The sequence below is a fragment of the Vulpes lagopus genome, chromosome X (assembly GCF_018345385.1).
Source record: "Vulpes lagopus strain Blue_001 chromosome X, ASM1834538v1, whole genome shotgun sequence".
NCBI classification, from domain to species: domain Eukaryota; kingdom Metazoa; phylum Chordata; class Mammalia; order Carnivora; family Canidae; genus Vulpes; species Vulpes lagopus.
This window is the reverse complement of record NC_054848.1, coordinates 27,016,915-27,040,604: the sequence shown is the minus strand read 5'-3', so window position 1 is coordinate 27,040,604 and position 23,690 is coordinate 27,016,915. Positions and strand designations below refer to the sequence as shown.

Below are 23,690 nucleotides of genomic sequence, written 5' to 3'. Positions count from 1 at the left end.
AAAGTAGGAATCTCCTACCATTGTCGATTTTGAGAGGCTCTTGTGGGGCAAGCCTGGGGTCTGCAATTTACTTAAGCATATTCAAAATTTTCAAATTCTGGAAATCTAACAAAGAATGGGACTTGATCATTATTGTCCCACTCATTTTATATTTGAAGATGTTGAAACTTAGACATAGAGTCCATTCCCTTAAATTTCATTAAAGAAATTGGTAATGCAGAAATTGTTACCTTTTATAGATTTTTTTTGAGCCCTGCTTCAAGTTCATTATGTGAGGAATGCTGCATTACTTGCCACAGCCAAACATGTTTGGCTACCTGAAAGAAGCTGACGGCCTAATAGCAAAGATGGGAGAGTAGAAATTTGGGCACTTGCCAGAGTACCAGAAAGCAAAACCAACCCAAACAAACAAACAAAACTTCCATAATATTATCGATAATCAAATTTACCTCTGAAGTATATGAAGACTTGAAGAAGTTGCGAGAGTGTTTTTGTGGCCAGCTGAATCAAAATCTACTGCTAATTGTTATGAAAGTTTAGGGAATATACAATTCTGAGCCTATTGCATTTTTGTCACTGAACAGTGCCCTCGAGTGTTTGGGGTACATTCAGGGCACGACTTCATTTTTTTAAATTTCTGTGTTTGAAATTATAGTAACAAATTTACTTACCTGGAAATAACAGTGGGCAAGATAACATTCACGTAAATGGATAGACTGTTCAGAATGTATATTAATAAAAGGGAACTGAATACATAAACATGTTATTTTTAGATTAACCAAAACCATGTCCTTTATGCATTGAAATATTTTTATTTTAACATTTTAATGAAAATTTTTATTGACCATCTCCTGTTTTGCTTCATTAAGTAGTGCATAATAACTAACCAACAATTTTATGGTACTTTGCAGTTCACAGAGTTCTCTTCTCATAAAATATCTCATTTAGTTTCTCCAACAAAGCTATGAGTTAGGTGGTAGTGTTATATCCACGTTTCAAGGATGATAAATCTGAGTGACCTATCTGATTTGCCAGTGATCACATAACTGTAGCAATGAGTTAAGACTGGAATCCAGGACTTCTAATTTTAAAACACGGTAGAATTTAAGCTTGTCTGTATTTTTCAGGGACATAATTATAAATATCAACTACTGTTCTGTTTGGTTATACACTGATACCCATGGAATATGAAGTTTAATACAGATCACTGTTTATTCAATTAACTCCTTCGTTAATTTGGAGTTAATTTGTTTTTAGAAGCCACGTTGTAAAATACACACATATCTTTAAATATTAGAAGCAAACTCAATGCAGTGAATGTTTACACTATGAGAAGAAAGTTGAACCTATAGAAACCAAAAGCTCCCGTCTCTCCTTGGCCACTCTGGAGCCATATGCTCATTGAGTTAAAGAGTGGGTAGATCTCAGCAGTATTGAAACCCATCTGTAATCTCTCAATCTCTTTCTCTCAGCACATATAGGTGACTTTCCAGAAGTTAAATGATGTATGATGAGACTTCACCATATGTTGCCCTGTTTGCCCTTGGTTAGAAATGACCAAGACCACTACATTTTCTCAGTATCTGTTTTTATGTTTATTATCTCCTTCCTATTATCTGTTGCTATATTTTGTTATCAGCATGGTTACTCTTAATATTCTGTCCTTGTGAAGTCACTGCAAATTTGGAGTGGAATCAGGAGACCAAATATGTATTAATTCATTAGCTTTTTATAATATTTAATTCTGAGCATTTAGCTCTGAGGTCAGAATGGAAAAAATATCTTCCACATGTCATGACTTTTAATGGTAGTATTCACCACCGATCAGAGGCATTGTTTGTTTCCTTTTGGATTCAAGGCTTATGTTTCAAAAAACAAAGACCCATTGATGTGATAGTAAATGTTTCACAATTTAAAAAAAAAAAATTAAAAGCCCTGATTTTCTATCATGTCAGATAGAATAGACAAAAGGGACATCAAGAGCATAGATGATATAAATTAGAAAATGATGAATATTTAGTATTTGTTTTAGGATTTATTCCCTTGGCAGCTTTTCTTAAATGGGATTTCTTAAGAGAATTAAGTGCTACAGAAAATGACTTAAGAACTAATTTTCTTATTTCTTTCAAGGATGGTGCATATCTAGTCCATTGTCGATGCTTAGATAACTCATTGGGTATAATGATCACCTTAAGCTTTGGTTCTGGGCAATCAGCATCGGCATCAACTAGAAAACTTAGAAATGCAAGTTGTTGGGTCCCATCCAAGATCTACTGAATCTAGAACTCTGGGGCTGGGACCCAGCTATCAGTGGTTTCACAAGGCCATCCTGGTGACTCTGATGATCCCCAAGTATGAGAACTGCTGTTTCAGGGCATTAGGATTAATTGTCCCCCCAATCCATTGAGAAGGTTCTTTCCCTAGGACATTAGAGTCCTTTGCTTCCAGCCAGCAGAAAGGGAAGAGATGCCTCACGCATTCTTTAAAAGCCTCCGCCCAGAACCGACATATATTACTTCTGTTGACATTCTACTGGCGAGAAGTGACCATATGGCTAACCACTCATGTACCAGAGTCAGCTTGTATCCATGCAAGAGGGTCTATTGTGACATTTTCAGGCATTTTGTGAGCCGTTTGACATCTTGGTAATTTGAAATTGGCTACAGTGGGAGTATTGACACCATGGAAATTGACAAACACGAAAATTAAGATTTTTTTCCCCCAGAGAGACAGTTGTTTAACATATACCAGCACACAGCTGGCCACATGTAGGCTTGGTGACTCCACTGGGAGCACTGCAGGAGAAATGACACTTCAGAATGGTCCTATTTTGAGCAAAGTTGGCTGAGCCTTTTTATACCCCAACCTGAATCAGTCATTGAATGAGGGCTGCTCTGGGAAGGGCATGCTCTTGCACAAGGCAGCTCTCTGCAGAGAGGACCACTGCCTCTCTGGAGGACCACTGCCATCTTTTCCACCATTTGAGTCAGGAGTCCTTCCTTGAAGTGAGCTCTAAATGTCATATCCCCATGTGTATCCTAGCTTTTCCTTTCAAGATGTTCTAATATAATTGATCTGGGGTGAACCAGGACATTACAATATTTTTTAGCGTTCTCTGGATAATTATTCTGTGCAGCCACACTAGATACTGTTTAAAAGGGTCAAGAAAATTGTGGAGATGACAATGTTTTTTGTTTGTGTTGTGTTTGTTTCCATTCATTAAGGTTTGCACTCTACTTCTTTTAAATGAAATTATGCCTGGAGCAAGAGTCTGAATGCAACAAACAATCAATAAATATTTGTAGGGTGGTTGGCTAAAATAATTATATCTTTGAAAAGAGCTCTACCCAGAAAAATTAATTTAGAAGTAAAATACAATAGAAATACAATAATGTATTAACGAAATGAATTAATAACAACATGAATTAAGTTATCTTCAAGATGTTAATCAAATAAATAACATGTATGCTTTTCTATTAAAGAGAAAGCTGGAAGATCTCAGCTCTGATTGGAAGGTGGTAACTCAGTTACTTCAAGAGCTGAGGGCAAAGCAGCCTGGCCCAGCTCCTGGACTGACCACTGTCAGAGCCTGTAAGTACACTGAATCACATACTCTTTGGCTGTAGTTATTTGTTCAAAAGCACAACACTGAGGTGATCCCTGGGTATAAGGAAAAATCTGCTGGTATTTTGAAAATAGACTTTAGTTTTATTTACTATGCAAAATGCCTTAGAGTAGGCTCCTTGGAAATGGACTCTGATTCCGAGTGCAGGATGACAAAAGCATATTAGGGGGCGTTCTCTGGTGATACAACTATGACAAAGAAAAGTACAAGGAAGTAGACAGTGGAAGAGGCTGAAGGGACATTTGGCTGTAATAGAGGCCTCAGCACCTTCTATGGGAGCCCGAGAGCTGGGCTGCCTCCACAGACTCTCCGGAATTGCAAGGAGAGGGATGGCGTTTGTAGGCCTGAACCAGCCAGGCTTTTGGCTGCCTAATGGGGTGAAAGGAGGACCTTGAAAGAGTCTTTTCTGGGGCCGAAGGTACTTTCTAGTAAGGAATGCCAGCAACAACCATACTCCCTGCAGCAGGGATGGGTGTGTTGTCCCTGGAGAGGCAGCCGGGAGGATACCTGAGTACCAGATACATGAGCATTCTGTCTCAATAAATCATCTATCATTTGGAAAGTAGTCTTCAAATACACCGATAAAAATCACTGAAACCACAGAAATACACACAGTCCTCCTGGCACCCCCTTCTGTCCCTCTACAAAACAATTTTAAGAGGTCTTCCATGTTTGGTTCAGGAAAAAGAAAACTAGACCATGACTACCATGAGCAGATTTGTAAAGGAATGTTTCTTCATTTAGCCCTAGGTTTGACTTTTGTTTTTCCTGAATGTTTACAGTTTATTTTCTTTCACTTTTTACTCATTTGTTAATGGAAAGTGTGCATAAAATCTCATGGCCACATTAATGCTGGCTTTGGATCTCAGGGGGAAAGCAGCCAGAAAACTTTGCTGTACTGGTTCTATAATTAGGCAGAACTAAAAACATCACGGGGGGCAAGAGGGGTCATTTGTTTTTTGCCTTGTCTATTTTTCAAAGATCAAATGATTGAAGTATTAAAGCATTGTGACTGGTTCTTCAAGTAGATTTTTATTTTCCATCAAGTAGAAATATGCCACGCTGGAAATACCACAACCAGGGTAGCACAGTATTAATTCAATAGCATTTGGGTTAAAAGAGGTCACAGAATCTAGGGACATGTGCCCCCTGGGGTTTCTGAGCACTTGTCAGATTTACATTTAATGACATTGGAAACTTGAAAAAGATGTGCAAGCATTCTTGTTTTGTTATGTTTTGTTTTGTTTTTGTCAATGTGGGACACTAAAATTGCTATATCGGTTTATATTCAAGTAATTATATCAGGTTTATTTCTTTTTATGACCTATAACTTTTGGTTCCCTCAGCACATATGCAATAGTTGCCTTCTATATAATCATTTATTGGTATTTGCTCTCTAGCTTTCTCTAGTATGTTCAGCCTCTCTCTGTAACTCTGCAAAAAGATTGGGCTCCAATGATTTGTTTATAAATTTGTTGAACCCTGAACATAATTATGGCTTTATGCTTGCTACTTAAGCCACTTTACACATGGTAGGAAGGTTGTAAAGTGAGGGCACAGAAATCTATTTAACCTATAAAGTACCTAAATGTAACAGTAACATTTGTAATGGAAAACGCATTCCAAATTCCAGGTTGGATTTCCAACAACATATTATATATTTATTGAGTAATTTTTATGTATTGGGCATCATACTAGGTGCTAGGGATATTAAATCAAATAAGGTAGTCTCTCCATTCCTGATACATGTACTCTGATTGGAAGCGAAAAATAATGAGCTGATAAAGAAGAAAATAGATATCATCTCAATACTGTCAAGTGCTCCAGACACAGCTCCAGTGTCAAGTAGGCACTTGTGAGAAATGCAGAGTCTAGGGCCCTACCCCAGACCTAGTGAATCAGAATCTGCATTTTAATAGGATCCCCAGGTGATTCAGTGCACACAGTGAAGTTTGAAAAATGCAGTTAAAGGGAACAAGAGACCAGGGTAAGAGAGAAAGGGAGTGGAAATGAAGACACAATTGTCTGTCATTTGGTCAGGAAAGCTTTTCTCCTAAGAGAACATTTGAGAACATCAGAAAGCTGACAAAAATGAAGACTGGAGCCATGCATTTATCTGAGGGAAACTATTCTAGTAGGCACAGGGAAATGAGCCAGAGCAAAACCCTGGAAGTGAAGCAAGATGGAGGAATATCGAAAAGACCAGTGATACCAGAGCAAAGGGCAAAGGGACACGTGGCCGAAGCAGTGGGAGAGAGCATCTTTCCCAACTCCTGCCCTACCTACTTCTCTCCCACCTGAGAATCCTACCTCACCTCCTCCCTCCACCCTTTGCTGTTGCTGCTTGTAGGGGGAGTCTGGGAATGTCCTCAGGCTCTAAGCCACTGATGAGAGCTGATGGAATTGGGATCAGAGCTGGAGGAGAACTGAGGGAGAGAATTTTCTCAAAAGCAGGGGCTTTTCATCCCATATAGCCAACTGACACAAAGCTGGGCATAAAGCAAAAACTGTGAACTGCCACAAATGTTGAATGGAAAGAATCCATAGGGAGGCTGGTAGATCCAGAACCACTTTGATTCAAGTAAAACATTCTTCTTTCTTTAATGTGGTGGTTTAGACATCAGAATTAAGAATTGTTTATATTCCTGACTTTCAGAAAGTTAATGGGGAATACATACAATATATATATTTTAAAAGGAGAATCTAATTTGTAATATGCTTCATATATATTATTATCTCAGGGACTGTGTTGTAATACAATATATTTTTATCACTCATCATAGCAAGTTTTCTCTATTGCACTCCTACTGTTGTGCTACTCACTTTTCCACATAAGTCTTCATCCTCAAAATAATTGCAAAATACATATCTGTGCAATTCTTATAAGGTGAGTATCCCAAGACTTAGAGAGGAAAATAGCTAGATTAAGACCACACAGCTGGGAAGAAACAGAGCCAGGATTCCAATCCAAGTATGTCAGGCTCCAAAGCCTGTGTTTTGTTTTGTTTTGTTTTGTTTTGTTTTGTTTTGTTTTGTTTTGTTTCTGTGCCTTGCACTATCTCTCTGTCCAAGAAGCTAATGGAAATTCTAGATGTGGAAGCAACTAGCCAGTAGTTAATGTTATTTAACTCAATCTTGGATGTGTGAGGAATAAAAGTGTGATATGTTTCTGTGTTTTTTCTACTTAAGGAGTAGAAGAAATCAATTTATTCTGTTTGAAGTTCTTTGAACTATAGAACTCTGAACCTCGAATAATCATTGAAATTTTCATCTAGCTGAATATCTTTTATATGTGTGGAAACTGAGGCCCCAAGGGCTTTTTAAAAAAATACTAAACTAAGCTCCCTTATGGCTGCCTACTTAAATTATATAATATGATAAGGTGGTCCTGCCTGAGCCATATAAATTTTTTCAATTTACAAGATAAATAGGCATGCTGGAAAAAAAAAACTTTTTTATAGTCACTGTTGCTTGGATACCTGACTGTATCAGTTACCTATCTCTACATAAAAATGCCACAAATATAATGGCCTAGTATAAGAGGTATTTACCTGCTCATGATTCTGTGGGTCTGCAGTTTGGGCTGTGATGAGCTGGATAGTTATTCTGAAGGTCTTGCTAGAGGTCATTCGTGTGCATGCAGTTCTCTGGCACCTCAACAGGAGCTAGATGGTCTAAAATCAACTCATTCAAATATCCGATAGCTGGGGGCCCCTGGGTGACTCAGTCTGTTAAGAATCTGCCTTCAACTCAGGTCATGATCTCTGTCTGGGTCCGGTCCTGGGATGGAGCCCTGCATTGGGCTCCCTGCTCAGCGGGGAGTCTGCTTCTCCCTTTCCTTCTGCCCCTTCCACCACTTGTGGTTGCTCTTTCTCACTCTTAAATAATAATAATAATAATAAAATCTTTGTTTAAATGTCTGCTGGCCAGCTGTTGGCTGGAGAACCTTGGTTCTTCACAAGGCCTCTCCTCCTCCAGTAGGCTGGACCAGGCTTTCATTATGTGGTATCCTCAGGACAGTGTTTCAAGAGGGTAGGAGTGGGAGCCACAAAATTTCTTGAGGCCTAGACTTTGGAATTCATACAAATGTCACTTCTGGCCCATTCTATTGGAAGAGCAAGTTGTAAGGCCAGCCCAGATTTAGAGAATGGAGAGATACACCACTCTTTCCAAGAAAATTTCAGTGTCATTGCAAAGGGGCTGTCTGCACGGATGGGAGACTTTATTGTGGCCATCATTTCACACAAATTATGCTGGGAAAGAGGGGGAAAGCAGAGATAAAAGCATTGGTCTGCATCCATTGTCCTATGCCAGCGGTTCTTGAGCTTTACCTTTATGAAAATCACCCATTTCTCATTAAAGCACACATTGTTAAGCTTCAACTCCAGCATTACTGAGTCAGTAGATCTGGGATGACACCTGAGAATTTGCATCTCTCAAAAAGTGCCCAGGTGGTGCTAATGCTACTGTGTTGGGACTATACTTTAAGAACTACTACCATGGGACTGTGGGCCTGAATGGCATCCACCACTGCTTCTCTGCCCACCCCCAAAAACTGTAGCTTCAAAATTCAAGAAGATGGGTAACTCACTAAGCCCAGGTGGTTCAGGCCTAGCAGAGGAGCTCAAAAATCCAGGGGGAGAATAGCCACGCTTATACAGAGCTCCCCAAGAGATTCTCAGAAACATTTAGGTAGACAGGACTTCGCATGAGACTGAAGGACTGCATGGCAGATGGAGGCAAAGAGCCAGCAAATCTGGTTGTAAATGTCAGTGTGAATCCTTTCTTATCCACAAGCTGCTAGGTCTGGGAACGTTTGTGTTCTACAATACCCGATTTAGCAGTTTCGAAATAAATTGCATATAGAACATACAAGACTCCAAATCAGGATATTGGAGTTCTTCAAATGTCCCAGGGTAATAACTATGAAATGAATGACCATTGTATATATAGACACATAGAAGTGCCCGTTAATAGAGGTTTCTAGTTGATTAAACACTGGTAAAACCATCCCTTCCCGTAATTAATTTTGGAGAGAGCAAGTCTCAAATGTAATTACGAAAGTGCTGCATTAGAGGTCAAGAAGCCTAAATTCTAATCTCAATTGTGCTACCAACTTTTTGTAAAGAGCCAGGTAGTAAATATTTCCAGCTTTGTGGGTCATGCAATAAACTTTGTCATTATATATTAAAAGCAGCTATACTGGGATGCCTGGGTGGCTCAGCAGTTGAGTGTCTGCCTTTGGCTCAGGGCGTGATTTCAGAGTCCTGGGATCGAGTCCTGCATCGGGCTCCCTACATGGAGCCTGCTTCTCCCTCTGCCTGTGTCTCTGCCTCTGTGTGTGTGTGTGTGTGTGTGTGTGTGTGTCTCAAGACTAAATAAATAAAATCTTTTTTAAAAAGCAGCTATACCATAGAAGATACATAAATAAACAGGTGTGACTGTGGTCCATTAACACTTTATTTACAGAAACCCAAAAGGGGCAAGTGGGTCAAATGTATAGCTTGCTCATATCCCCACAGGACTAGTCCTTCCTGTAAGCCCTGGGGCTTCTAAATTCAAGTACCTGTGACTCTGCCCAGGCACTCCACAGAAGAAGCTCACCCACTTGCAGAGCAGGTTAGAAGGGCTGGGTAGAAAACATCCCTGAAACAGCATTCAGCCATTCATGAACAGGAGGTGATGGATAAATATCTCCACTTCTTGGCTAGGTCAGCTCTGGAGCATGTTCCAAACCACAGGCCTCCAGTGAGTTGAGCAACAGTTGCCCACTGTGATAACCTATTTATTAGCATGTCTTGTATAGACTTTCTTCCCATTATTCATTTCTTTACTCTTCCAGCACAGCTTTCGGTATCATCTACCAGTTAAACCACTGGTATTCAAATCCCCGTCTTAAGGTCTGCTGGTCTGCTCCAGGAGAAACTAAATTAATACAACAGGTCTTAGAATTAGTGCCATTGTTATTCCTTTTGAATGAATTGTGTTGTGATTTCCATTTGCAGGTGAGAAAATCAAGGGTCAGAAAGATAAAATAATTTGTCCAAAGCTATAAAGCTAGTAAGTGTCAGAATGGGTATTCAAGTTAGGTCTCTGTGGTTCCAAAGCTGATGCTATTAATCAGAACACCATATCTCAAGCAGTGATTCATTTATCTTCATTCAAATTTTTGAAGGCTATATTTAAATATCAAATACTCACATAGAAGGTTATTTATACACTTATTATTTGAACTTCACTTGTCTCTCTAGAGTTGAATTAAAGCATTCCAAAGCTATCTCAATAATACTTTGAATATCTAGGCAGTTTGATAGAAGTGTGAAGTTAATTGGAGCCTAAATATAATGTCAGCATTCAGCTATTTATTTGTTTATTTTAAATTGTGATAGAATAATTTATTGTGAAAATGCTCTTTATTTATCTGCAATGATCATGACTGAAAGAAGGAAGGAAACTGTCAACTCTCACATTCTTATATCCCTTTTGGGTCCCCATCATTCTGAAAAATATAACGAGGAGGGGTGCCTGGCTGGCTAAAGTAGGTGACTTTTGGTCTCAGGGTCATGAGTTCAAACCCCACCCTGAGGGTAGAGTTTACTTAAAACAAACAAACAAACAAAAAGCAAACAAACAAATACAAAACACACAAGGAGGAGTGCTACCCATATCCTTTCCTGATTCCCAAGTCCACACTGTTGACTCTGCTTTCTCTGTACCTTTAGGGTAAGTCACATCAGTTCCAGTGGATCCAAGGCTTTCTCTGCCTCATTAACTGATGATTACCCTACTGAAAACACCTAGACACATATATACCATTATCAGCTTTAAAATTAAAACCTTTAAATCTTAAAAACTTTCTCAAAATCTAATACATGAGGAATAAGATTTTGTACCAAAAAATGTGAAATCCCCTAACCAATCATAAGAACAGTATAAGAAATGAATTTTTGACCCTCCCCCAAGATACTTCAAATCTCTGAGCAACTACAGAGGCCCTGCAACTCTTGGCAGCAATAAATTAACTAATGAATGAATTAAATCATATTTGTATGCATCAGTGAGATGCAGGTGAGTTGAGGGTACTTGAAATATAATGAAAAGTGTCACGCTCTGCAAAGGGAAGTGACAGCAGGAAACCCTGGTGGGAAGGCCCTAGTGTTGCTCACATTGATCTGAAGGAAGTCTTTCTAATGTAGGCAAGTGGGTGTCCCTGGTCCCAAGCCAGGTTCTTCAATAAAGTTCCCTAGTTAACAGGGTGGATAGAGCGGTGGTGTTAATATGCAGGACAGTGATGGAGAGTAAAAACTAGAGTATTTAGATGTTAATTATCTGTTTTGTGACGATGAAGTTCCCTTTCTTCTCCCTCCCTTAACCTTTTGGCAGTTTTATTGCTTGGTTACCATCTCTGGTTGGGGCCAAGCTCTGAGGTCTAAACTGGCAAAGGAAGAGGAGTTCTAATCCATCACTTCTAATGCTTGTTGGAAGCATTCCTGGAAGTTTCAGCATGTGTGTGGGTGTGTGGGTGTGTGTGTGTGTGTTGGAGGAGGAGGAGGAGAATAACATCAGTGGTTGAATAAAGTATCCTGATCATAAGAGATTTTTCATTTACACACATATCTTGTGTTTTAATGGAAATAAAGGGTTCATTTCAATAAAACTACTTTAGTCTTCTTATATTATTTAACTCCTTTCATAAAAGGATCTTTGCTGGAAGTCACTACAAAATATATGGTATTCTTAAATTTCTTCTCAAGCTATTATCAGGTGGAAATTAAAACGATTTAAACATATTCATGAGAACAGGTATCCCACAGCCCAGAAAAGTAAGACTTCTCCATGTATTCCTAATATTTTCTAAAATTTTTCTGAATCAATTTGAAATTGAATATAACTTTTCCCTCAAAGAAAGAGGATTCCCAAAGGAAATTGTAGCAGTTTGCACTGAAATTGTAGATTCTAAGATTGTGATCTGAAAGGTCTTTGAGAGGTCATTCATTCTCCTCCACTATCTTCAGGAAAAGCTCTCTCTCTCTCTTAGAAGCAATCTTAAGGTTAACTGCCTACTCTCTTCTTAAAAAATCAAGAGTAGGTGGAGTTCCACCACTGCTGTTATACTCAAGACAGTCTTTCAACTGCTTAACCCAAGCTCCAGTTACCGTCTAAATCATTTTTTTAATTTATTTATTCATGAGAGGCAGAGAGAGAGAGAGAGAGAGAGAGAGAGAGAGAGAGGCAGAGACATGGGCAGAGGGAGAATCAGGCTCCATGCAGGGAGCCCGACGTGGGACTTGATCCCTGTTCTCCAGGATCACACCCTGGGCTGAAGGCAGGCGCTAAACCGCTGAGCCACCTGGGCTGCCCCTAAGTCATGTTTTGAGTAGGGAAAGAACACTTCTGCTCACTTTATTAGACATTTTTCACAGTCTTTTACTTAATCTCCTCTCAAACTATGCTTTTTTTTTGCATAAATCAGGTGAGTGCCCATGGCATGTCAACAAAAAAAGCTGTTTCTCAAATGCCTAAACATCTCTGTGCCCCCCGTTCTGTTCCCCCAACTGTGTTTCCATATTGTTTTTCTGTTGTAGGCTTCAGAATTGGACTCTGTTCCATAATTACTGGTCTGCTCATGACTCAGTCAAATCACCAAGTCTCCATACCCCTTTCCAACCTTTATATGATGATATCATTCTGCTTGCTGTAATGTACTACTAGCTTATAATAAATCTGACAACTAGTTGAGTGCCTGGTATTTTTCTATTTTACCTTAGCTAGTCATGTCCTTTTATACTGGAACATCCAGAAAGGCTTCCCTTACAATGTAAAGTATCTTTAAACTGACTCACATGATTTCATCAGCCACATTTGTACATGATCATGCTTTCCTAGAACTATTCTACCTCAAACACACATTTTTCTCCCGGTACTCACAAATCTCTCCCCCCTCGCAGCCACTGTTCTAGAAAGAGTCTTCTCCATTTGTGAATCTATTTCTTCTTCTCACTGCAGTCTTGCTGTATCCTTCCAAAAGACCACTGAAAATGCCCTAAGGCCAGAAATGACCTCTATATTAAAATGCTGTTTCAGTCTTCATCTTGTTTAAACTCTGAGCAACATTTAATGCCATTGGCCACTCCTGTTTCGAAATATTTCTTCTATCCTTTCACATATATAGCACCACTTTGTGTTTCCTCTTACCTCCCTGGCTATTCTTTTGCAGTTCTTGGCTGGCTTAACCTTCTCTATGTGGCTTTTAAATGTTTAAAGTAATACAGGCTTGCTTTTTTACATTCTTTAATCTCTTGGATAATCTCATTTACTTGCATGGTTTCAATTACCAACTACACGTTTAAGTTTCTCACATTCTTTTTTTTTTTTAATGTGTTTATTTGAGATAGAGAGAGCATGGGCAGTGGGGAAGAGCAGAGGGAGAAGCAGACTCCCTGCTGAACAAGGATCCTGACGTGGGGCTCCATCCCAGGACCCTGTGATAATGATGACTTGAGCCGAGGGCAGACGCTTAACCAACTGAGCCACCCAAGCACCCAGTTTATCACTTTCTCAATTTAAATTTACACCTCTCTTTTTGAGTTCTTGTTTGCTCAGATATACAGCAGTGGAAAAATATACAGCAGTGGAAAAATAAGTATATGTAGCCTCATGGAGCTAATGTTTCTGTGGGGATAGAAAATAAAGAAAATGGATCCAATATGTTCACATGTTCTGAAATGATAACTGCAATGGAAAAGACAGCAAGGAAGAGTATAAGGAGTGTGAGTATGGAGTATGAGGGTGGGGCTAATAGATACACCTTCGCCGAAAAGGTGCAATTTAGATGAAGGCTTGAACACTTTCAAACAACAGTCAGAATGTGAGCCATGTGGATTTCTGGGGGAAGAATATTCTAGGCTGCAGCATTCCATGGATGGTGTTCTAACAAATGCCATCAGAGGGAAGCATGGCTAATACTGGAAAGAACAATCAGTGTGGCTGGAGCATAGTGAGTGAAGAGGATAGTAGTTATGAGATAAGATTATATCAGGAGAGCTTTGAAGGCCCTTGGGATGACTTTGACTTTTACTTTGTGTAAGACAAAAAGCCAATAGAAGCTTCTGAGCCCACCAATGAGATCATCTGACAGGAGTTTGGGCAAAAATTTTCTGAATGTGTTAAGAATTAACTGTAAGAGGATGCCTGGGTGGCTCAGTGGTTGAGCATCTGCCTTTGGTTCAGGGAGTATTCCTGGGATCCAGGGATCAAGTGTCCCTTTCGGACTCCCCACAGGGGGCCTGCTTCTCCCTCTGCCTGTGTCTCTGCCTCTCTCTGTGTGTCTCTCATGAACAAATAAATAAAATATATTTTTTAAAAAGAGTAAACTATAAGGATAGGCATAGGAGAGAAGCAAGAGAGACCTATTAGGAGACTAATAGAATAATTTAGGTGAGAAACTGTGATAATTTTGTCCAGAGTAAGGGCAGTAGAAATGATGAGAGGTGGACAGGTTCTGAATGTGTCTACAAGCTAGAGCCAACAGGCTCGGTTGACAGAATTGATAAAGGAAATGAGAAAATGTGATGAGGTTTATGGCCTGAGAAAATTGTGAGAACAGTGTTGTCATTTACTGAGTTAGGGAAGATGGTAGGAGGTACAGAGTGGTGGAAGGTAACATAAGGGGAAAAAAAACCCCAAACTCTGCTTTGTACAAATTAAGTTACATATGCCCACTAGTTATCGAATTAGAGATGTAGAATAGGTTAGAAAGATATTATGTGCTGGAGGAAGATCCAGTCTAGAGATGTAAATACACAATTTTTAGCATATAGCTGAGCCATGAGGTTGTGCTAGTGGGGTGAATGCATATAGAAGAGAGAAGATATGCAAAGACAGCCATGGAGGATCCCAATGGTAAGAGATTGGGGATACAGTAATGAGTAGTCATTGAAGTAAGAGGAAAATCAGGGGCAGCCCCGGTGGTCCGGTGGTTTAGTGCTGCCTTCCGCCTGAGGTGTGGTCCTGGAGACCTGGGATCGAGTTCCACGTCGGGCTCCCTGCGTGAAGCCTGCTTCTCCCTCTGCCTGTCTCTCTCTCTCTCTCTCTCTCTCTCTCTCTCATAAATAAATAAAATCTTAAAAAAAAAAAAGAGGAAAATCATGACAGAAAACTGGACGCCAAGTGAAGGAAGTGAATTAAGGAGAAGGATTGGATAAACCATGTCACATGTTGCCTGTAAGTCTAGTAAGATAATGCCTGAGAACCAACCTTGGATTTAGCAAACTTGGATGGAGTGGTGGAGGGAGGCAGTACTGACTTGGGGATTCAAGAGAACCTTATATATCCAACAACTCACTCAACATCTGAACTTGCTTATCTGTCAGACTCTTCAAATCTACTACCATGTCCAAAACCGAGCTAGTGAATTTATTCTCCCATCTTCTTCTCTTGTATCCCCTATCTCAGGAAACAGCAACACCATCCACTCATGCCGGCACCAATAAGCGATCATAAATGGATACCTCTTTCTCCTTCAGTTTTCTTATCCAATTGACCACCAAGTCCTACTGATGTTACTTAAATATCTTCCAAATTATGTTGGCCATCTCCATCCCTTCTGCCATCATCAGAGTTTGCCTGGATATGTGCCTCCTAAGTGATGTCATTTACCTCTCTTTAGTTCTTTCCCCATATAAACCTGCTTCACAAAAAAATGCTACTGCAAAATGTAAACCTTATTTTATTATACTCCTTGAATGGTGTCCCATTGCTTTTAGAATAAATTCCCAGATCATTAACATGTCCCACAAGGTCTTACTTAATGGCTCCCTGCTTACTCTTCTTGCTCCACTGTCCCCACCTTCTCTTCAAAGCCTAGCCTCTCTTACTTTTTTAAGTTCCTTTAGCATGTCTGCTTCTTCCTGACGTATCGTCTGACACATTTTGGCTCAGGGTTTCCACACCTACTACTCTCTTACCTGGATGATCTCTCCTCTTACCCATTCTTTTGATCCCAGTTGCACCTTTTATTCTGCAGAACTCTTCCCTTGAGCCTCCTATTATCCAGTCTGAAAATATATTTTTTCTCTTTCATAGCCCTATCACTATTTTGATTTCTAAATTATTGATGTGATTACTTTTCATTTCCTAATAGACTGTAAGTTCCAGGAGGATACTATTTTATATCTTGTTCATCAGTATATACCTCTTGTGTATTGACTTTTTATTCAGTGACTAGCATGTAGTACATGGTCAGCCAATATATTTTGACCAGATGAATAAATAGTACATTTATTTTGGAGTTGTATCAAATAAGCCAACCTTCCATGTAATTGTAATACCAGAGAAATTAAGTGATTATATGCTTGTCCAGCTGGTTTGTGGCACAATCAGGACTCAATCCCTCATCTGCTGAGTCTGATTCTAGTGCTCTTCAGTATTCTTATATATCACAACTTCTGTTTTCCGTTTAGATGCAACTGACAGATACATTTATCCTCATATTCTTAGTGGTAAATCCTGTTTTTTTAAGACTACAGTATTGATCAAATGGGGATATGCCATGGCTCTGATGCAAATCTTGCAGGCTAAGTCTAACCCCCATCTTATTCCTTAACTCTGTTTCTTGGCAGTGTCTTCATATCCAAATTGAGAACCTGTACTTAATGGTCTAACATGCTGTCTCCCCCTTAAAATGTATACACTTTATTCCCCCTCTCATCTCGAACACGGGTTTTTTTTTTTAAAAAAAAAACATTTTATTCTCATTTTCCACAGTACTTACCAATCCATGATGACATCATTAAACATTCAATCTACCTGTTCCAATATTTAAGCAAAATTGCTATTGGCACTAACTACACCAGTGCCTAAACTGTAATATGGACTTATGCTAGAAAAACAAAAAGTCAAAATTATAATACCTCCAATTCTTGCTTCTGAGATAATGATCATAACTTCAAAAAAATCATTGTTCTACAACACTAAAAAAGCAGGAACTAAATAATACAAATTAGTCTTTGATGTCACTTCAACTTCTCAGGATTATTCTTATTTTTGAAGAAATTTATGGATAAAAGATATAAATAAACTTTATATAATGTTTACTGTGGATTATAAATGGAGGAGGTAGTTTTACTTCTCAAAATGCATTTAAAAAGTTGTTTCCTCCATATTAATATTTTTGACTCTATGATTTGGTGATAAGCTTTTTTGCTTATTACTAAGTCCAGCAAGATCAAAAGAGAAGCCCTATTATTTTTCCTACTGATTCTTATTGAAGGTAAAATGTGCCTTTTTCATTTGAACCCTCACTCCGTGTTTAACAAATAAGGACGTAACTCAGAATTGAATTGTGTGCTTTGGATGAGATTTTTTTCAAGGTCAGGACCTAGTTTCACAAGAAATTTTATTTTTTTCCAATACGGCTGACATCCATTCCCACCAGCTGAAAGACAAACTTGTCTAATAAAGCTTTCAGATTCAATTTGCTCTCTGCATACAGCTTGAGGATCTCTGGAGGTCACTCACAGCACGTGCAGCAACCCCAACAGGGAGAAGTAATGAAAAGATTCTGGTTAAAAAGCTGACACTATCCCTTCCAACCTCCTTGAATGAGAATGTAATAAGCAAGTTTATAGACATAAATCTCTATGATTCCGGGGATTTCCATCTTGATCTCTGACTCTGAGGAACATTTGAATGCATGGATTTGTATCTATTATCTGAGTGAATAAACGCTTCATATTGAGCATATTGGGGAAATCTATTTTAACAACAAAGGTTTGATGTAAATCAGGCAAAACAACATTGTCACTTCATGTTGAACTCTGTTAGAGGGTCTCAAAGGCCTCACAGTTGGCTTCTGTTCTGGTAATATCTAGGCATATCATAGGTTTTTTTTTTTTTTTCAAAAATAATACCTATTTCATTTCAGTTATTCCCTCTGGCTTTCGCATTGACCCGAACATACCTAATATTTATCTTTAGAGCTAACATGCATTAATGCCTTGCTCTGTACCAACCATGTTGCTAAATATTCTTTGTGCATCATTCCGTTTTATCTTACTATAGCCTTTATGACACAGGTGCCACATTATTTTCTTTTTTACTATACTTCGAGAGAGTTGTTATCCCAAAGACAACCAGGTACTAAGCGGACATGGCATGGCTCTGAAACTGTATCTTCCTCAAGTCCATGTCTGTCTTTAAAAGTTCATGTTAAATATACTTGGCCTTGGTAATGCAGATAATGCCGTGGACTCCATAGACCATAGAGTCAGTTCTATCATACTGGTCATACTTTTGTAATATATTTTCCAAGTGCAATTCAATAGTAGTATTTTGTCCCCCTTCTTTGTTCTCTTGCATGACATCCACATCTTATATTAAAGCTATGTGTGTGGACTTCAGTCTTAAATAGTAGCACCCTTGATGCTCTCCTACTAACCTTGTACCTATGGAAGTGATTTCAGTAAGAAGAAATATAGAGCAGCGTTTTTCCATCTTTCTTTCTCTTTGGTTTTTTCCCCTTCTCCTGGAAGGTAGGGCCATGGGAACAACAACAACAACAAAGGCACTGAGATGATAGGCCTGTTTCTCCCACAATGTAACTATTGAGCTTTATTTATTCTCCCAGTTTTGTATCTGTCGGTACAAGGTCAAGCAGCCAGTACCGCAGCAGAATTATAAAAAGTAGATGTGGAAAAGACAACAAAGCACTCTGGGACCAGTGCCCTGCTACAATCCAAAATTAATTTTTTAAAATCTAGTTAAGCAGTGCTTCATTTGATCTCTTCTTAAGGAACACCACAATCTTCTTGGTCAGGCCTGGCTTTCCAAAAATATTACCTGGTATTTTCCTTGTTCATTAGCTGTGGTGAAGAAGTGGGCCCTATTGTTCACTTTGGAATGAAATAATCGAAGTGAATATTGACTTGAACTTCATCCAACCAAGCACACAAACCAGGAACCTAGGCTTCATTGTCTGTTCTGAGGAAACTCCCATTCTGCCCTCAAAGTGATAGCTGCCCCTCCAATATGTCCCCAGACCTCCATTTACCGCTCATATCCCATTTTAACTAGTCCCCTGCTCTCCACCTTTTTATGATTGCTTATTATGGTAGGTTTCATCTTTATTTCACTTGAACCAGGGGTTATATGCTTTCAAAAATATTCAAAGCTGCTGGACTAGACAATATGGAAATCTCTGTGAAAATAAAAGGGAGCAAAATTAACAGCCTTGTTAGAACTCATCAAAATGGATAGCACTGACCCCCTCTACTTAGCCTGTGTCCCGCTTAAGCGTGCCCCTAAACCAGTATGTATTTTTCACATGTGGATAAATCTGAGGCATTATAGTAAAAGCCAGTGTGGGAAAGGCAGTGGGGGCAAGTGGATTGAAATAAATGAGTGGGCAGAAAATATGAGAACAGTAATAAGCCATACTAAACATGTACACTCAAGGAATAAATTGGCAGTGGCACAGTAACTAAATGAATGATAAGGTTGGTCAGACTGACACGTGAATAGGAACTAAAACAAGTTATGACTAAGTCAGCGAGGCTAGAAATGGAGAAAAGAAAACATTGAAATCCGAATAATCATAAACAATAACATTCTTTACAAGTGCATATTATCTACTTGGATCTTAAAAAATATCCCTGAAGAGTGAGGATTATTATTTTCTGTACTTGGAGAAACTGAATAAGAAGGGACTCAAGACAGAAGTTTTTATCTTTCTATTTCTAGTGCATTGTTATTCAAACTATACTAGTGAGAACGGGAATTTATTCACCAAATCATAGCATGTTGCAATTAGGTGATGCTTTCTAAAGGTTGGAAGATATAATTTGGTGGGGCCAATAAAAAATTCTTACTTTATAAAGTAAGTTATTAGTTTGTAGAAGTGTACTATTTTGTTAAGAATTAGGTTTATGATATAAATTACTTTGAGAAGGTTTTAGGTCAGGGATTGGCAACTTTTGTTTTCTGTAAAGAGTCAAATAGTAAGTATGTTTGGTTTTGTAGCTCTGCTACTGAAGGTCAGCTCTGCTACTGAAGTGCACAGGCATTCGTCAATGGTACATAAAGGATGAGTTCACTTGTGTTTTAATAAAACTTTATTTACGAAAACAGGTGGTGAGTCAAATTTGGCATGAGAAATGTAGTTTAATAATCTCTCTTTTAGATAAATACTTGCAGATAGACTCATAGTAGCTAATAAAGGAAATATAGATTGTTGAATATATTTCTCTAATCTTTAAAGGAGGACTCCAAGTGGGAAAAGATTTCTTATCAATAGTGTTTTAAAGGCTTACTCAAAAATAGGAATACCATGTGCCTACCATAGGATGCAAACTTGTAAAGCCTTTATAGTAAGAATGAAGAGAAGGTATGAAATACTTGTTTTAACTGTTAAAGAGTGTCCTGATATCATTTGAAAAGCATTTAATAATACCTATATAAATAGAATTAAGCCTAAAATATGTTGTCCTCCCTTTAGAGAACATTTTCTCATCTTAGCAGTGAAAAAATAAATACAAAAACAAGGGATCCTGGATATCAGATGTTTTTATTCTTATAAACGTTAAGACCCATATATTTAATTATTGAGACACCCTTAGGTATACCTAAATAGAGGTAATTATTTCTATATTATCTGAAATTGAATTATTGCTCACAGTTCAAGGGAGGACAGTGTTAAATATCACACTGGAGCCTGCTTTGTTTTTTTTTTTTTTTTTTAAGAATCTTTTTTTTTTTTAATTTTTATTTATTTATGATAGTCACAGGGAGAGAGAGAGAGAGAGGCAGAGACACAGGCAGAGGGAGAAGCAGGCTCCATGCACCGGGAGCCCGACGTGGGATTCGATCCCGGGTCTCCAGGATCGCGCCCCGGGCCAAAGGCAGGCGCCAAACCGCTGCGCCACCCAGGGATCCCCTGGAGCCTGCTTTGAACCTTAAAACCTTGAGCACACTTCTACAAAGGTGGAAGGGCCTCCCAGAGAAGCATCACAGACCAACAGAAAAAGGCTATCATAATGCCATTTCGGCAGACTAACACTTAGTGAATGAGTTGGAAAGAGATAAAGTTGTAATTAGAGCCATAGTGATGTCACTATCAGGGAGATGAGAGGCTATTTCCCAATACATTCTTAGTTAATGGTGAGGTTCCTTCTCCAACTGTAGGCTCTAATTTTGTATATGAAAAGGGAACATTTTTTTTTTCAAGAGAATTAGAAGACATGTCACAGAGTAGGAGAAAATATTTGCAAACGACACATCTGATGAGGAACTGTTACACAAAGAACTCTTAAACCTCAACAATAAGAAAACAAACAACCTAATTAAAAATGGCCCAAAGCCCTTCACAGACAGGTCACCAAAGAAGATACAGAGATACCATATAAGCAGATGAAACGATACTCCACATCATATGTCATCAGGGAAATGTGAATTAAGATAGTGCAAGAAAAAAAAATAAAACAAAAAACAGACAACAAAGAACCACCTTAAATCTATTAAGAAGGGCCAAAATCTAGAACACTGAGCACCTCCAAATTCCAGTGAGAGTGTGGGACAATAGGACCTCTCTTTCATTACTGATAGGAATGCAAAAAGGTACAGATATTTCGGAAGACAGTTTGGTAGGGTTTTGTTTTCTTTTGTTTTGTTTTTTTCCAAAAGAAAACGTACTCTTACTGTATGATTGAGCAATCACACTCCTTGGTATTTACCCAGGGGAGTCAAAAACTAATGTCCACACAAAAACCTGCACATGGATGTTTATAGTAGATTTACTTGCAGTTGCCAAAACTAGGAAACAACCAAGATGTCCTTCAGTAAGTTAATGGATAAGTAAACTGTTACAGCCAGACAATAAAATTTATTTGGCACTAAAAAGAAATGAGCTATCAAGCCATGAAGAGACGTGGAGGAACCTTAAATGCCTATTACTAACTGAAAGAAGCCAATCTGAAAAGGCTACATACTGTCTGAGTCCAGCTACATGATATCCTAGAAAAGGCAAAACTATGGAGACAGTAGAAAGATCAGTGGCTGTCCAGGGGTATAGCAGAAAGGGTTTGGGGTTTGGGGAAGAGATATGCATAGGGAGAGCATAGAGGATTTTTAAGGCAGGGAAAGTATTCCATATGATTCTATATGATAAAGATGGATGCATGTCATTATACAGTTTTCCAAACCCATAGATAGACCCTGTAACACCAAGAGTGAACCCTAAGGCATATTATAAACTTTGGGTGGTTATGATAGATCAATGTAGGTTCATCCTGGGTCAAAATGTACCATTCTGGTGAGTGATATTGATAATGGGGAAGTCCACACATGTTTGAGGGCAAGGAGTACACAGGGAAACTCTGTGTGTCATTCCCAATTTTGTTGTAAACCTGAAACTTGTCCTTTAAAAAGTCTTTTAAAAGTTTTTTAATTAAAAAAGAACACTTGGTATGCATTGGTATCATTAATTTGTCAATACACTAATTCAGCAAATAATGTGTGCCCTTTTCTGTGCTAGATGCTACGAATACTGTCCTGACCAAGATAAACACACTTCCTGGACTTTAAGAAAGCAAGACAATTAAATAACTTTATATGACAAACACTAGGACAGAGAATGCTATGGAAGAACCATAAACAAGTCTGCAAGGTGTAGTTGGTGGATGTCAGAGAAAGCTTTCTGGGGAAAAAAAAGGAACCATGAAGATGGGATTAGAAGAATATATAAGTCTGTATAGACAAATAGGTTAGGGGAGGTGGTGAGTGTTGGGAGGAGAAATGGCATAAGTAAAGGTCAGAAGCAAGAGGTGACCTGGCAATTCTTTAAAAATGCCAGAATGGATGAAGCATTGAATGAGGTAGGGAATGGGTGAGGAGGGATGTCAAGGAGCAGGTTCTGGATGAGACTAAAAATGTAGGCATGTTCTTAAATTGCTTTTTAAGGAATGCTGGAAAAATCAATCACATATTATGTGAAGGGCAATGGAAAGCTACTGGAGTATTCTAGTGATGTGACCATATCTGGGTTTTGGAGCGCTTACTCTGGTGAAAGAGTAGAGACCAGGTGAGAGAAGCATTACACTGGAGGCTGTGCCAGTGGTTCAGGGGAGAGACAGTGATGATGTCAACCAGGGGCGTGAGGAGGAGAATGAAGATAAGTGAACAGATTAAAGAGGTACTAGCATGGAGAGACAACAGGGCCTGTGAACTGACTGGACAAGAGGGGGGAAATATGGAGAACTCCAATAGATGACCCAAACTCCTAGCTTGACAAACTGGGTGGATGATGGTGGAACTTACTCAAGTGTGAACTGTTCTAGGATTCAGGGGATGGCAAGTTCAATTTTGGATATACCAGGTTTGAAATGCTTGCAAGACCACTGAGTAGACTTGACCATGTGAGTCAGGGAAGAGGCTTAGGCTAAAAATATGGATGCCAGAGTTATCAGCATATACAGTAAAACAATAACTGAAGTCTCAAGAGCAGAGAACACCAAGGGAATGTATCTAGAATGAGAAGAGAAGAGGACTTAGGACATACCCTTAAGGAATTCCTACATTTGACATGAGAGTAAAGTAAGCCAGCAAAGGAGACTGAGGTGTGGCTCAAGTCAGAAATAGAAACCAATGTGGAATGAAGTCAGACTTTTCAGTTTCTCTTTAAATAGGCAGAGAAAAGAAAAAAAAAACAGTAAGATTCATCCCTGCTTGTTTTGCCAGACATATGCTATGAAAATATACTGAAGTGAGGAGAATAGTAGCTAATAGAAAGTATAGTCAGTAATGGCCACAGGGTCAGCTGTGATAGACCATGGAATCTAAGCTGGAGAAGGCAGCAGGTGAAAGTAAAGAGGAAAAAAATCAGGAGAATGGTTATCTTAGGAGGATAGAATAGGTGGTGCTCTGGGGAACAAAAGGGTGGGTTTCAAGATATAGGTAATATTCTATTTCTTGATAAGGGTGGTAGTTATATGGAATGTTGCTTTGTAATTATTCCTTAAACTCTATGTGTATGTTCTGTGTTATTATCTATAGGTAAGAAAAATCTCACTGTAAA

At 38.8% G+C, this 23,690-nt stretch overlaps 1 protein-coding gene across 8 annotated transcripts in view; it reads left to right on the top strand.

Moving 5' to 3' along the window:
- DMD (dystrophin) overlaps positions 1-23,690 on the top strand; it is a 2,057,113-nt gene that overhangs the window by 1,374,826 nt on the left and 658,597 nt on the right. For all 8 annotated transcript variants that reach the window (XM_041741334.1, XM_041741335.1, XM_041741332.1 and 5 more), the window contains one exon: positions 3,483-3,591. In XM_041741334.1, the coding sequence (XP_041597268.1) occupies positions 3,483-3,591 (109 nt within the window). The remainder of the gene's footprint in view (positions 1-3,482; positions 3,592-23,690) is intronic.